Raw genomic sequence first — 15,301 nt, 5'->3', positions numbered from 1 at the left:
TGTTGGCCTCCTTTACGTCCTTAACTGAACGCAGCCTTCTCGAGCTCGTGACTATGCGGAAGTTGACCGCCATCTCCGGAAGCTACAAGTCAGCTGCCTGGGAAGCTGTTTATCTTCGACTTACATCGATGGCTGAAGTCGTTACTCTATAGGGTGCAACTCTTATTTCGGTGGAGCTTTTTGAGACTAAGCTAATGTGAAGGACTGAAAAGATGAAGTCTGTTTTTGTAACTGAGTTTCTCTGCTTGACGTGTTTTGTTTTGTTAAGCCAGGTGGCAGCGAAGGTAAGGCTAATGTTAGCCTTCTTAGCTGGTGGTTGACAGAAAATGGTGATGGTGGCTTAACTGAAGTAAAATCTCCATCAGAGATGAATCATCGCTCACTGTTTTGACATTTAAGCGTCGGAGTATCTACGTTAATTATTGTTTTATGACCATTTTCGACCACCATCAGGAACATTGCAGCTGTTGTCTTTGATGTGCTGTTTAATGTAGATTTATCCTCATGTAGCTTATAAAGCGATCTTTAGATCTATGGACTTGTTGTATGAAATGATATGGTGGCTATTAGCTGCAAAATATACGGACACTGGATAAAGGCAACATGTGACAAGATATAGTAATGAAAACCCATTATAAAAGCAAAGAATATAGAAGAATAGTGTTTGCAAAAGTCCCCCCTTTTTACTATTATATTTTTGTATTTAAATTCACTATACAACGAGTTGAGACTTGAGACTAAATGCCATCTTTACCAGTAAACCTTTGTTCGTTTTTTTTCTTTTTAAAAAAAAAGCATAATATGAAGCTGAAAAAGACCTTCAATGATGTAAAAACGAGAACATAGAAAAAGGTAAACATTATTGTTTACCTGTTATTGATACATCTGTTACAGAATTCAGAGGACATCCGCTGTAAATGCATCTGTCCACCGTACAGAGACATTGAAGGACAGATCTACAAACAAAATGTTTCTCTCAAAGACTGGTATGTTGAGTAAAGTTTTGCTGTGATGAGTTTTATGAGCTGCCACCTGTCCTGTTGCTACCACTTCATTGATGCTTTTTTTCTTGTCAGTAATTGTCTCCATGTGGTTGAACCGATGCCGGTGGACGGGAAAGATGTGGAGGCTTACTGTTTGCGCTGTGAGTGTAAATATGAAGAGAGAAGCTCTGGAACAATAAAGGTAAGTTTAAGTGAAGCCTGTGTGTTGACAAGTGTTGATTATTTCATTTTATTTTGGTCTATGTTTGTGTTTTAGCTTTAATAATCATTGGATCCATCGATGACTTATGTCACATTTTATCTAATGTTACTTGAGCCTTTTGCCTTTAATTTTTTAAAAATTTATTATTAAAGTTTGATTTAATTACTCTTCTGTGCCCTTCTGTAATGTTTTTGATGTTTTATGTACAGGAGGACTTTAAATTGTCTTGTACAAGAAATGTGCTGTACAAATACACTTCCCTTGTCTTTGTAATTTTTTTGCGATCATTTAGTCCCTAAAATGGCAAGTAGTGAAAAACAACAGTCATAATTTTTATTCATATTTTATAATTCACTGTTAAAAAACAAAACATCAGCCCTTGCACGTGACTTGTGCTGAATATGACCTAAATGATTTGTCACTGTTAATAATTCTGTGTATTGTTCACATGCCACTTGCAGCTTTAAACATAAGTGATTGTTCCATATCTTTAGGCTACCATCATAATGTATCTCTCCATTTTGGGCCTGTTGCTGCTCTACATGGTGTATTTGACTCTCCTGGAGCCCATGTTGAAGAGGCGGCTGTTTGGACATTCGCAGCTTATTCAGAGTGATGATGATGTTGGGGTATGCCTTCCTATTATTTTTACAGATCTGCAGCTTTATTTCCCTGCATATTTAAATTTTACAGTATTTTACCTTCTGTGCAGTAAAGCTGTTACTCTGAACTCTCTCGTGTCATAAGACCTTTTATACGTGTGTAAACCTCCCATCACAGAGACTGGTATGAAGGAGGCAAGCATTGTAGGTAAAATTTAACAAAGTTGTGAGCCAGTGCTGTAATTTTCTAACCCAGGGGGATTTTTGCTTATCTGCTGCTCTCTAACTTGTACAATCCTTTAACTGAAGCAAGCATAGAAATTTGACACCAGTTACTTACAGTAATCGATTCCATCTTGGTGGATGCTTTAAGTAGGGAGTGAACCAAGTATTAGTAATTGCAGGCAAGGGATTGCAGTAGAGAAGCTCCTAGAAAAGCATTAACCAATTCTTTTCACAATGCAATGTGTGCATGACAAGGGGAAGGGAAAGAAAATGTGATCCAAGTTGCTAAATTCCTTCAGGAGGATTCCTTTACATGAATGTTGGCAGGACAAGGATGTGGAATCTGCCAGGTGTGGCTGTCGCAGTAGTGCAGCAGGTTAAGATCACTTCTTCTAGTACTTAAACTAAATCAACTCAACTGTCATAGTAGATTTCTGCTCAGGTCTGTGTTTGTATTTGAAGTCAAACATTAGTCTGTTATGACATTTCTTCAAAGACTATTCACGCTTTTTTTAGTCTGTATTATCTAAACGTTGTAAGAGAGCATTTACTTGACATGCATTTTCACTGTGCCAGCTCTGGTACCGTCAGAAAGCTAGAGACTGTCCATTACATGTAGAGAGGGACTATTTCCAGCTCTCCTGCCATGCCTCAATCCCTTCCTGGAATTCCTATGCTGACTATTTACATGACTGCTTTTATGACTCACTGGATTTCTAAAGAAATTTGTGTTTGTGAAGAGAAATAAACCGCAGGGAGCCAAATGTAGCGAGAACGCTAAACAGTGAGCAGGGATTGATGTGGAAATGCCAAAAACTTGTGCATATTCAGTGTGCTGAGTGTGCGCATTGGAACATTGCATCAGAACACTGTTGATGTTCTGACTGTTGAAGAATGATCTCATGGTTCAGAACTCCAATAACATTGAAGAAAATTGTGATGTTGCCTACAGTTCTGACTTTAGGTACCTTGGAGTTTCTCTGTGGTAGCTCACCCTTAGCTCTGTGTTCTAGCTTTTTTTTTTTTTTTTTTTAGATCCACCATCGTTAACGGGATGGTTGGGTAATTTATGGCAGTATGAGAACGTTTTCTTTTCTCCTCTTGTGTGGCAAAAAACCCTTACTGACCAAGTTTAAGGAAAGTGTTTTTTTTTTTAAAGTCCTACATTTAGAGCACAACAGATATCAGTTTAAAATCAGTTTCTGATTGTTCCAATTATTTGATGTAAAAAACTATTTACTGCTGAAAACAAACCAATTTGGGCTCTTCTGTTATGAAAGAGTGTTTAGATACTAACAGAAGGAAGCCATGACCGCCTTTGCCTGAGGGTGGAGATCGGACTTTGGCTGCCTTACTGGTCACGCTGGGATTTGACTCAGACAAGTTCAGTTCAGACAAGAAGAAGTATTACTTTAAAAAATGTTGTGCTTTATAGGAAATATAAAAGTTTCTGATTTCTTTGTACACAGTGCTCTGCTACACGGACTCATGGTGCAACAATACAACTAAAGAGTTGCTGCTTTATCTAATTTATCTAGCTTAGTAACCTTTTCCTTGACAACAGAAAGCAAAACCATTAAAATAGGATGTTCTGCTGCAATGTTGATGATAAAGGAAATGGTGGGTTTGTAATGTTTAGTCAGCCTTTGATACAGAGATGCTGTCTGAATTTTCCACTTTGGCAGGGATCCTCAAAGAAATTGTGTTATGAGGAAAAACTACATTAAAATTAATTTATTATCCATTTTCAAAAACCTTTACATAAAGATCAGTAACATGGGAAATTAAACACAACTCAACCAGGGGTTGAAGATATAAGTGAAAATGAAACACTGTCTGAAGAAGTGAGCCTTCCAGGCTTCTGTAACTTACTTCTCATCTGTTTTTTGGAGGTACATCAACCAGAAATGGCAAATACAACAGATTTTGCTGTATTTAGTCCAATTTTATCATAAATGTTAGCATTTCAATCTGGCGTTTCCAGATGAGCCGTTCATACTTTACTTTGCATGGGGCAGGTTTGATATGAGATGAGTGGTCCAACTCTGTCCTGTCATTCATTGGTCTGTCCAGTTGTGGCTGGAGAAATTTTGGTCAGCCCCCTCCAGTAACACCTTTTTGTAAACTGAAAACAATTAGATATGCTCAAATAGTTTTTTGCATAAATGCTAAAATGCCCATTTAATATGGTCAGGATTATTTCAGAAGAGACCTACACTTTTATGCATGGTAGGCTTTTTTGGGTCATGGATGTTTTCTGTGTTTTCAGGACCAGCAGCCTTTTGCCAACGCTCACAATGTTCTGTCACGTTCACACTCCCGACCCAACATGCTGAACAAAGTGGAGCATGCCCAGCAGCGCTGGAGGAGGCAAGTCCAGGAGCAGAGGAAATCTGTGTTCGACCGCCATGTCGTACTGAGTTAAAATGCCAGTTACTGGTGGAGGGGGGGAAAAACAAAACAGAAATAAACACTGTGACAAAGCTGTCAATTTATATAGCTTCCTCTCAGTAATGATTGCTGTGTTTTGCATTTGAGGTAAAATGGCTAAGAAATGTGGATCTGTCGAGCAGAAGTTACCGAGAACTCTTACTTAGTCTGCAGACGGCAAATGAGATTACAGTGAATTAATTTTTACATCTCAAATGAACAGACATGAAAAGTAGAGTTTTTCTCTTTGAGTAAATGATTGAAGCTGAAATCCCATCTGTCCAAAACTGTCAAGTTCTTTAATTTTATAAGCTAAACTGGCTTTAACAGCCATTCATAGTGGCTGGATAACCACATCAGTCACTGTTTTTCCATCCAAAAACAGACATGAACACAACATTAACCACTGCTCGCTGCAGGAGAAGACACCATGTGTGAAATATGGATTCATCTTTCTTTGAAAATGCATGTTTTATAATCGTTTTTTTTAAAAATATGTTCTTAATCCATCATTCCTGCCATGATGCTAAATGTCTGATGACTGGCGTGATAGTCAGCATTTCATGTATTACATTAAATTTGATATTTGGAAGTAGTTTCTTGAACCTCTTTGCATAAATCAACTAAATATCTTTGTGATGTCCAAGTCATCATAGCTGTGCTACTGATCCTTGTCTGTTAATGACCCTTTTGAAGTCTCTGCCCTCTTCAATTGCCTAACAAATGTATAGTCTTTGTTTTGTACACTTTTTGTGCTTGGTCAAGCATCAGTTTCATCTTCAGGGTCCTTGTCTGACGCTGTGTGTGACACCGCTGTTATTCTGAGCTTAAAGAGTTTTATTTTGTATATAGCTGAGGTGTGTACTATGAGGAGGGTAAGCTACCACTTTTGGGAGACCCATAAAAGTGTCTTAACTATTGTATATGTGATACATTTAACTTTGAAATAAATGTATGTAATATTTATGGCTCTTTCTTGTCTGCCTTGAATGTACTGTTTTGATTGCATTCTTCATAGACCTAAGCAACATGCTGCAACAGCATTTGACATAAAGTTCTGTTGTGTACCAGGTCCTGTGCAGATCAGGGATGCAGTCCAAAAATAATGTCTCATCTTTTCTGAAGTTCTTTTCCATCCTGAAGTTCATGTGGGCAGACTGATTAAGAAACGGTGGTAGGAGGAATTTGGAAAGTTTTAGGAAAAGACTTCAGCACTGAATTAAGAATTCGACCACACTTATGTTAAGCTACGATGTGGGTGTGCAACACAAAAATCTAGACATTTCATCTAATACAATCTTAACACAATGTTGCACAAACTATATATCTACTGCTTTGTATTCAGTAACGATACTACCAGCAGAAAACAGTCATTTTAGGCTCATCTGGACTAGTTTAGTCATATTTCCCTTGTAATTATTGTAGGGATTAATAATTCACTGAAGCCAGCTATTGCACGTTTATATATAATCGTTCTAGATTGAGTAAAAAACTTAAACGAGTTCAAATCTGAAGAACTTCATGAAGATATCACTGCCACCATCTTCTTTTCATTTTACTAAGTGATTCCCATACAGCTGCGTCATCGTTTCCTGTGCTCTCCACTTTTCTTTTTTCCCCTCACTCATTGCATGCAGTTATTCGGAGAGAACAAATTTCCCTCAGAAAAAGGCTGTTTTCAGGCTGCACAGACAGAAAGCGGCACAGACACAGTTCAAGGATGGATCATTGACCATACACAGCGACAACACAGAGATAGAGGTAGGCTTCTTGTTTAACCTCCTAATGTGCTGTGAAAAGGGAATATTTAACGAAAATATGCATTTTTGAGCAAGTTGCGGCGCGAGATTCTGCATATTTATGTTGTGTTTATAACAAAGAAAATAATTGTGTTGCACATTTTAACCTTAACTACAATTAAGGAGAGAGAGTTAAAATTCTTTTACAGATACTGAGTTTGATCCAAGTTGGCTGACTGACTTATGCACTCTTTGATGATGTTTGGCGGGGGTGTTTTCAACTTTTTAGCTGCATTTGCATCGCTTAGCCTACAGGGGGCGCCTCAGAGCTTTGAACCCGATCCATGCAGAAATCAAAAGCATTTGTGTTTATCATGTGTAATTCCCTGCTTCAGAAAACCTCTGATGAATTTTATGTGTCTCTAAAACTGTTTTTCAACACATATAAGGTCACATTTCCATCTCCCCTTGCCTTTACTGTGACTAAACCACATTTTCACTTTAAAGTGCAGCATTACTGCAGGTCCCCATAATGTCCCAGTCCGGAAGGAATTTTTCTTTTTTTTTAACAAGATGCATTTGTATTCAAGGTTTCTGAGTTACTGGTTGAATGATGTTGTGTCTGCCGGTGGCTGGGAAGCTGCACTGCCATGAGATAAAGTAATGTCCTTGTGTTCTTTTGTTCTCCCAGGATTGTTGTGAGATTGGAGCTCCAGCTATTCTGAGCATTTTTGGAGACAGCAACACACTGCTTACAGCTTTCAGACAAAACCTTCTACTTAGATTTTTTTCCACCATTAATGAAAAAAGACCTAATCTGTCAAATTGTTCTGCATTACTATAATCTGATGTCTTTGTTGTCTTCAGATTTACATTGTATCAGTGTTCCAACCACATTTAACGTAAGATTCCAGCTTTAAAAACACTCATTCATCTTTGTCAACACATATACATAAAGTGGTCATTATTTTAGATGTTTTTTCAAATTAGTTTCTGTGCTAAATGATGACTGATGCATAGATGGATGAACTTGATAGCAATTTTTTTTTCCAGGCAATGGAGGACAAAATGGGGTTGTGTGAATAGTCAAACAGCTTAGATTGCTGTCTCTAAACAACTACAGAACAGCTATGGCAACATTTTTTGTCAGGCACATCCAGCCAGACATAAAAGAAAACAGGTGGCTACTCTGCAGAAGACACTTCCAGCTGATTTCTGCAGTTTTAAAGAGAAGAGGATGTCTTTATGCTTGACAAGCTGGCTTCTTCCTCAGTTGCTGCACCTCACAGTGTTGACAAGACACATCAACTTAACTCTTAAGCTTAAGAGCTGCCCCATGTCTGTTTTTGAAATATGATACTATGTCTATTACATCAAATATCTTTTCTATGAAATATGAAGCAGATAATTGTGCAGTGAGTGACTTTCCTCTGCTTTGTGGAATGTCCTGAGGCCAAATGAAAGGAATGCTTTGGAGTGTAGGTGGCAGAAGTGTCATACAGCTGTGGAGTGAATTCTATCAATTTCTGAGAGTTTGTGATGTTTATATGTATTAAGATGCATTAAATTTCTCACAACTGCAGCAATAGTAGGTGTATCATAGTGTCAGAGCTTTGTTATCACCCCAGAAACTTTGTTTAAGATAATTCATGCCAAGATTTTTGGAGGCTGGCTTCATTCTTTATGGCTGGAAGAATTTCATGTATGTGTGTGAGTCTATGCTTTGATGCTCCCGTGTCATGCAAGAGGAGGATGTGGCTTTTAATGAGGAGTCCAGATGGTACTGCGATCAGTGGAACAATGAATTCCACAAGTTTAAGCCTGGGTTAAATTCTGGTAAAACATCCCACAAAAACTAGTCAGTGCTTTTGTCTTTTTGTGCTCAAACAGAGCGGATTTGAAGTGTTCTCAGGAAAGGCGATCTTTATGAGACCTTGAAAGGTTTTGACTTAGTCTCTGAGAAAGGCTTCCTGCTGACTTGATGCTACAAACCACAATCAAGGATGTCTGTGTGTTGTGACTTCCTCTCTCTTCCCGGGCCTGTGGGATGATAAGACCACCTCACCCCCCAAAACTCTCAAGAGACAGAAATGAGCTCATTTTTATGGATGAGTTGTGCATGTAGAAATGTTACATGCAGCAACACAGAAAGATAACTAAATAATCTCTGTCGTACAACAATTAAAAACAGGTTGGAAGCAACTCATGAAACAGTCTCTAAGTCTGGTCGTCAACTAAATGGCAAATTGACTCAAAATGATGATAAAAATGTAGCATTTTTTTTTCATAACACATTTTGGGGATTTTAAAAGAATGTAATTAAGAGAATCCATGTACTTGTTTGTACAGTGCAGACACATTTTGTTCGTGTCCAAATGGTTTAATGGGTTCTGACCACTTGACCACTGAGAAGCATGCTGTAGATGTTTGGAATTCATGTGGCCCTCTCGTGTTGTCTGGTATCTTTTGAGGGAAGGAATGAACTGTCTTTCAGTGAATGCTCCAGAACCACAGCAAAGACACAGCTAAGTAGTTTATTGGATTTAAGTTAACCTAGATATGGCAACATTACATACTTAAGTAACTGTGCCACAAACCTGAGAGAGCCACTGGTCTAAACTGAACAATTTTTACTTAACTGTTTAACTTTTAATATTAAAAAAGACAAATTGTCATTTCAATTGTCCTTTTCTGGAGTTAACTTCTGAGCATTACTGGTGGATCATTTCTAGGGTTATACTTCTTTTTTTTTCACCACTAACACACCCACAGGTTTGTCAGGGTGCTTGTAGTGCATCAAATGCCACAACAAATATTTATTAGTAATGTTTGCTTGAATATTAGCACTTTGTGTTGTTTTAAACTTCTATTCCACAAAAGGTCAGAGGCATATAATCAAATCCGATTTTGAATCAGTGTTACTGACATACACTTAAATGACATTCTTGTTGTTACGAACCCTTGTGTCCAGGGGAAAAAGGGTTTGCAACAAATTTCTGTGGAATGCCAGTAATGGAAAGCAAGAAAATCCATACAAAAACACATTTACACATGGAATCTGATTTGTAAAGGCTAAATATTTATATGCTGTTTTTACAGAGTTTGTTGTCAGGCTGAAAAACAAACAAACACACACACACACACACACACACACACACACACACACACACACACACACACACACACACACACACACACACACACACACACACACACACACAAAAAAAAAACATTTCATAACCTGAGTACCAACAGACTTTTATAAAGTCAGATAAATACTGCAAATTAAATATGCTGTGCAGTAAAATGGCTTCATTTCTTTAATACCTTATTTTCTATAATCAAGCAGCATCTTAGAGAGAGACGAAGCCATGGTTTTATATTTTTTAATACAAATAGCCATCAGTTATCTCAGAATGTAAAAACTGCATTACATTCTATTGGATATTATTATGTTACCATGCAAACAAAGTCAAACTCATCTAGTAGCCTTCCTGACTTAATATAACCTTCCATTTAAAATAATTTATATTCCTACAATCTTCTACCTCTCAGAGATATTTTGGACTTCTAATTATTAGTTATGTGGATTTACATAAAGTGTAAATCTTATAATTGTTTTAAACTGAGATGCAGTGACAAGTTTAAACTACTTTTACATCTTCAAAATGCTTTTTGGACAGTAACTCATTTTTGTCACAGTATGCGTTGGTTGTTTGTAACGTAGGTTTTCTTAAGTTGTTTGACATTGGATTCAAGTAGAGATAATCTAAAGCCTCAGCACAATTAACAGGTTTCTCTTTTAAAGTAGTGGAACAAATAATTTTCCCAGCTACAATACCAGTTTGCACTTCGCCCAAGGAACCCACATTCACATTCAGTCATACAGAGAGAAAAGCTACAGACATCCAACATATATTGAACAATATCTTATTATCATATTAAACAAAAATCTGCCAACTAGCAACCACATTTGACACAGCTGTAGGACTTATGTTGCTGACATGGCAGAAAGCAGGTTATGGATACAAGAAAAGTGTGAGCTTTAATTTAGTGTGATAATTAAAAACAAGACCTGGACAGACGTGCATTAATAGTCATATATAAACTCGAGTAAACTGTGAAAGGAGGTTAGAGGTCTATATGTTGCTTTGGGTGTTGTGTTTGTTGCTTGGCAACATCTGAGCTGATGATGCCACATGTAGCATTTTCAGATAACACAGGTCAGCTAACTCTTAGTAGTCAACATGGATGGAAACTCGCAGTCAACAGTTCAATGTCCAAAGCACAGACATGCTCCTTCTCAGTAATGTGTCCAAGATTACACCATCTCTTGCTAAAGCAATACTACATAACTTTCCCACCTTTTGTTCTTCTCACTCATTTTAACAGTAAACATGCCTTTATTCTGGACTTTTCTGGCGCCGTCATTGCCCTGCAGCTTCCTGGGGCTGAGAAATTACACCTCTCAACTTTTTTTTTTCCTGCCCGAAGCATCAGGTGACGGCTGTGTTTTGTTTTCTGGCACCCCGTCATACACTAGCAACTGGATATCAACACACTGGATGTTTTGAATGCACACCATGGCTGATTCAGCAAAAAACAAACAAACAAACAAACAAAAAAAAAAAAAAAAACAAAAACAAAGAAGACATTATAATGGGAAGCGACAAAAAAAGAGAGAAAGTGGCTTTTACTGGCTGGAGAGAGCTTAGAGTAGTAGTGCGGCTTTAAAAAGCACTGTAATCTTGATTCCTTTACGCTTGCTACTGTGACTGGTGTCTCTTTCTTCATGTTTGACAGCTGTATAGAGAGCTGCTGGAGTTCAGACTACACTACTCAGTGAAACCCATAAAACTGCATTCCTGATATTCCCACAGTGTTCTCATCAGTGCTTCCAAGTCGTCCATTTTATTTGTCATAGATGAAACATCCCCCATGCTGATCAAATTCAAATTCTTTAAAACTCCTCCTTGCTCTCCATTTTGCTACAATGTCCTAGACCAGTCAAAATTTGGGGTCTTAAATTTGGACATTACTGGGGTCTTTTGAAAGTTCAGTCTGATCCTCCCACATCTATACAACTACCCTGTTGGCATGGTGTGCCAGACCAACACACCAGAAATACCAGCTGAAGTCCCAATAACAGCCCAGCATCCGAAACAGCACAGAAAAATGCTTAAAAAATACGGACTTTCACAGAAAAACATTAGCACTTTGTTAGGGACAAAACAAACACAAATCTCCTTACATGTCTGTAGTCAGACATTTCTATTTACCAGAAACACATTTGCACATGTAGAAGACAGACTGAACTTTTTGCAACTGTTTCACACACATCACGGACCTATGAAAGACATCTTTGTGTGTGTGAGGGGTGTTGTGTTGAGGATTTCAGCCTGACAATGTGCTGCAGTGCTGTCAGCCGGGTTTCATCCCATCATCAGCCCTGATCTCGTGAATATTCATCCAAACTCCTTAGCCCAGCCGGACAATAAACAAGGCTCGGAGTCTGAATGCCTGCCTGAGGAGGGTAGGCTTGGGAAGGGAGGGCAAAACCCAAAGAAAGTGGGGGGCAAACAACTCGTTTCCATGGTAACAAGTCCTGCCTCTGTTCTCTGCAAGACGGCTGTGAGAGGAGAGGGGAGGCTGGATTTTTTTTTCTCTCTATACTTTGTGTGTGTATGTGTATGTGTGTGTGTGTGTGTGTGTGTGTGTGTCAGTTTTGCTTGGAAAGACTTGAGTCGGAGTTTATTGAGCAGGGCAGGTATCCGGCAGAGCCAGCCAAACTTTCTCAGCACTTGTACGAACGGGATTTGTGTCGCAAAGGGATTAATAATCTGAAAATGTCAGCAGCCATGGATGTGAGGAGAAACTCGGAGGTAAAAAGCCGCCTGCTTCTTTTAACCGTTATTGACGAGATAGAGCAGGAAGTTTAATACCTCGCCTTGTCTCGCAAACAAGTGAACCTTAAAAGTTGTGTAAAGTGTTGTGGGAAATAAAGAGTCGCAAGGTGCGTTAAATTGTCCCCATATGACCATATTTGGTCATCGACGTGTTGAACGATGAAGTAAAGCTGAAACAGCAGAACGCTTTTTTTCTTTCAGCTTGACTGAATGAAGAAAAATGTCCCAACGGATACGGACAGCAACTTTGTGAGCCTTAATAATTAAGAGTTTTTTTAATCGCTTAAACATCCCAAGAAAGTCAAAGCAAGAGACAAAGCAGGGGGGGAAAGCGCAGGGCTCGAGCTCCGTGTGCCCTTTTCCTGTTGTAGTTTGGACTTCTGCTGAGATTGCTTGCACTCCAAAACAATAAAAATTTTTAAATCATTGCTGGATATTTTTTTCTTAACTTAAAACAAGGTCGTGCATGTGCATCCATACCTGTGTTGTCCAGGTCACCAATTGCACGCGGATGTAGCAGTTACAAATAATAAGTTACCAACTTCCATATACTTTATATTCATATTGGTGTGTGTTTATCTTAAACTTGCTTGTGTATGTACTTGTTTTAAACTCACTGGTTAGTCGAGGAATCTAGTCAAATGTATCTTAATGGAGCACATAAATGACTGAACGTGTGCTTTTTCTTTAAACATGATTCTCTTTGTCATCGTTGGCATAATGATTCTTGTTGTGACTGGCTCCGACTAACAAGGATTTTTTTTTTTTAATTTCCTAACACATTCATTAAATATAAGTAGAAAAATACTTAGGAGTGTGTGATCACTGAGGTCTTTGTTTAAATACAAGAGCTTTGTGTTCATCTTCAGTGTTCTGTGTCTTGAGTTTGAGTTTTCTCAACAGACAACTTTAATCCTTTTGATCTTATCTTATAATGCAGACCTTATGGCTGTGACTAGTTTTCTTAGCTCAGCTTTTTCCTCCTTAAACCTTTACCTTTGTGTAGGTCAAACAATGACCTTCCCCTGCTGCTGAACTGTCAACACAAAACTATTTAGGAAGTTCTTCAATGCTTTCCATTCAGTTAAACAGCAGTGAGTCTGCTCTGTCACCAGATGCTTTTATGTTATTCCCTCAGCTTCACAATCAGTGTTTATTTCCCCTCCAGATATTGTTGTTGTCTGGGGACTAATACAATAGTAGCTCTGAGGGAACAGTTGTTGAACATGTTGTTGAAGGGAGCTTCAGTTGTGGTTTGGCTGATTTTGTTGTGTTTACTGGGCAAATCACATGATCATCGCCATTAACTTTGCCCTGAAGTTCAACTGATATTATCGACCACTGAGAGAAAGCTTCCTTTGAGAGTGAATTTCTACATTTAATAGCCTAGCATGCAAACATTTGAGATGCACTTTCACATGGCTTAAAGTCTCACACACACAATTTCACACTTGTAATTCTGTTTCCAGGCAGTGCTGTTAGCTGCACAAGTAGAATCAGAGTAGTACATATACCTACTGTGAAAAGTATCTTTTACTTAGATTATTGATAACCATAATCTGTGAACCGCTAGATTTACTAAACTGCCCACATTTACTAAACTGTTTACTAAACTTAAGATGGAGCAGGGTTGGACTTAGAGTGGTTGTGATGTACCAGTATTTTTTATGGTTATTATGATATTGAAACACTGAAATGTTTAAACTGTGTCAGTAAAATACACATGATAATATTTTAATCTGATCTCAGCTAATTTATACATTTATTTATTTACAATTATAAAGATTTCTATTGAAATCTTGATATTATCATTATCGTAAAATTGTTTGGAGCCATGATAATCCTGTATTGAAAATTTGATGTCACCCTGCTGGGGGTTTTTCTTCCTGTTAAAAATGAGTTTTTTTCCTTTCCTCTGTCACAAGCCATTGGACCGATGTACATATACAGGTGTACATATACCGATATACAGATCATATAAGAGATTTGTTTTAACTTGGTTATAATTGGTCTACAATAAATCATATTTAATCAGTCTATATAAAATGCCTTGACATGACTTTGTTGTGAATTTGTACAATAACAATAAAGCTAAATTTAATGTTGGAGTCTCAGTTAAGAAGTATAATTTACATTAATTTAGTTTATGTTGGGAAATTTCTATTGCTGCTTCACAAATTTACTATGACAAGATAGCTTTAGTTACTTTCTTAAATTAAAGCAGGCAACTACAGTGGGATTAAACTTTAGTACACAACATTATAAACCACTTATAATCTCCCCCTGGACTGTAATGGTAATGGTTTAATGTAATATTACATGCTAAATTCCAATAAGACAACATTATGGTATTTAGAATAATGTGACATGAGATATAATAATTCAAGGTATCAGTTAATCCAGATGCAAGTTCACTGTCAGGTCTAAAGTTTGAACACAAATGCTGCCAGCTGTGTTTTTGTCTATTAAACACTTGTCAGAACCTGTTGATACTCATAATGAATGGTGCAGGCCCTGCATTTAAAAAGCCTCTTTAGAAAGTAGACAGCCATCAAGCTGTAATGAATTGTCGGTGGCTTTGTGTTGGATAAATTTTCCTGCATCATTAATCACCACACATGACTTGCAAACACACTCTCTGTATCACTAAACCTAAACAACTGAAGCTTAAATCTCTAGTTATCATATACATGATAGTTTCTGTCCTGAGATCTTATGATGTCCAGTAGTTAATGTTCGTTTTACTGGTGACATCCCAAGGACAGAGTAGAGGTGCCCACTGAGTAGTGTTTTCTTTTGTAGGATTTTGAATATGTTGGTGTTTGTTTAAAATGACTTAAACCTATCCACAGTCACCTCATATTTGTAATTTTGTTCTGCTTCTACCTAAAACCATAGTTGAGTGTTAGGACAATGCTGCTTTTGTGATCAAGAGGAGCCAATTTTACCTTTTGCTCAGGTTTTCGGAACAAAAACACAATCAAACAAAAAAACTTAGCAAGTGAACATTCACATTGTAATGTCCAGTTATTGGAAAAGTATAAGCAATTTATGCTCATGTAAACCACATATATTTTACCTTGTATGTGCAGGATTGTTAGAGGGTAACCCAAGCTGCAGCCTTCCAAACTCCAACCAAATAGCTTTGGTACCTAAATCAAACAAAAAAAAATCTAATATGTATTTGTAAATG

General features: G+C 37.7%; 2 protein-coding genes across 3 annotated transcripts in view; both read left to right on the top strand.

The window, feature by feature from the left end:
• The first annotated feature begins 46 nt into the window (after positions 1–46).
• tmem9b (TMEM9 domain family, member B) lies at positions 47–5,429 on the top strand. The gene is made up of 5 exons (XM_042010550.1): positions 47–284; positions 895–986; positions 1,077–1,185; positions 1,701–1,835; positions 4,303–5,429. Exons 1-5 carry the CDS (start codon positions 213–215, stop codon positions 4,456–4,458), a joined length of 564 nt encoding a protein of 187 aa, XP_041866484.1. The 5' UTR covers positions 47–212; the 3' UTR covers positions 4,459–5,429.
• Positions 5,430–6,098: 669 nt separating this feature from the next.
• The window catches only part of dennd2b (DENN domain containing 2B), a 57,840-nt gene continuing 48,637 nt past the window's right edge, over positions 6,099–15,301 (top strand). Inside the window, exon 1 of one of the 2 annotated variants that reach the window (XM_042008707.1) lies at positions 6,099–6,224. The gene's annotated coding sequence lies outside the window, so the exon portion shown is untranslated. Of the gene's footprint in view, positions 6,225–11,847; positions 12,085–15,301 lie in introns of those variants that run through there. The other variant, XM_042007896.1, reaches the window with a different exon arrangement.

This window comes from Melanotaenia boesemani, chromosome 1 (genome assembly GCF_017639745.1).
Source record: "Melanotaenia boesemani isolate fMelBoe1 chromosome 1, fMelBoe1.pri, whole genome shotgun sequence".
Taxonomy (NCBI): domain Eukaryota; kingdom Metazoa; phylum Chordata; class Actinopteri; order Atheriniformes; family Melanotaeniidae; genus Melanotaenia; species Melanotaenia boesemani.
This window is presented reverse-complemented; position numbering and strand designations above follow the sequence as displayed.

Bases quoted from the DNA above. Each gene is read 5' to 3' on its own strand.
- tmem9b (XM_042010550.1), top strand. From the start codon at position 213: ATGAAGTCTGTTTTTGTAACTGAGTTTCTCTGCTTGACGTGTTTTGTT. The intron at 987-1,076 runs GTATGTTGAGTA...TTTTCTTGTCAG, and splicing joins AATGTTTCTCTCAAAGACTG to TAATTGTCTCCATGTGGTTG. The intron at 1,186-1,700 runs GTAAGTTTAAGT...CCATATCTTTAG, and splicing joins GAAGCTCTGGAACAATAAAG to GCTACCATCATAATGTATCT.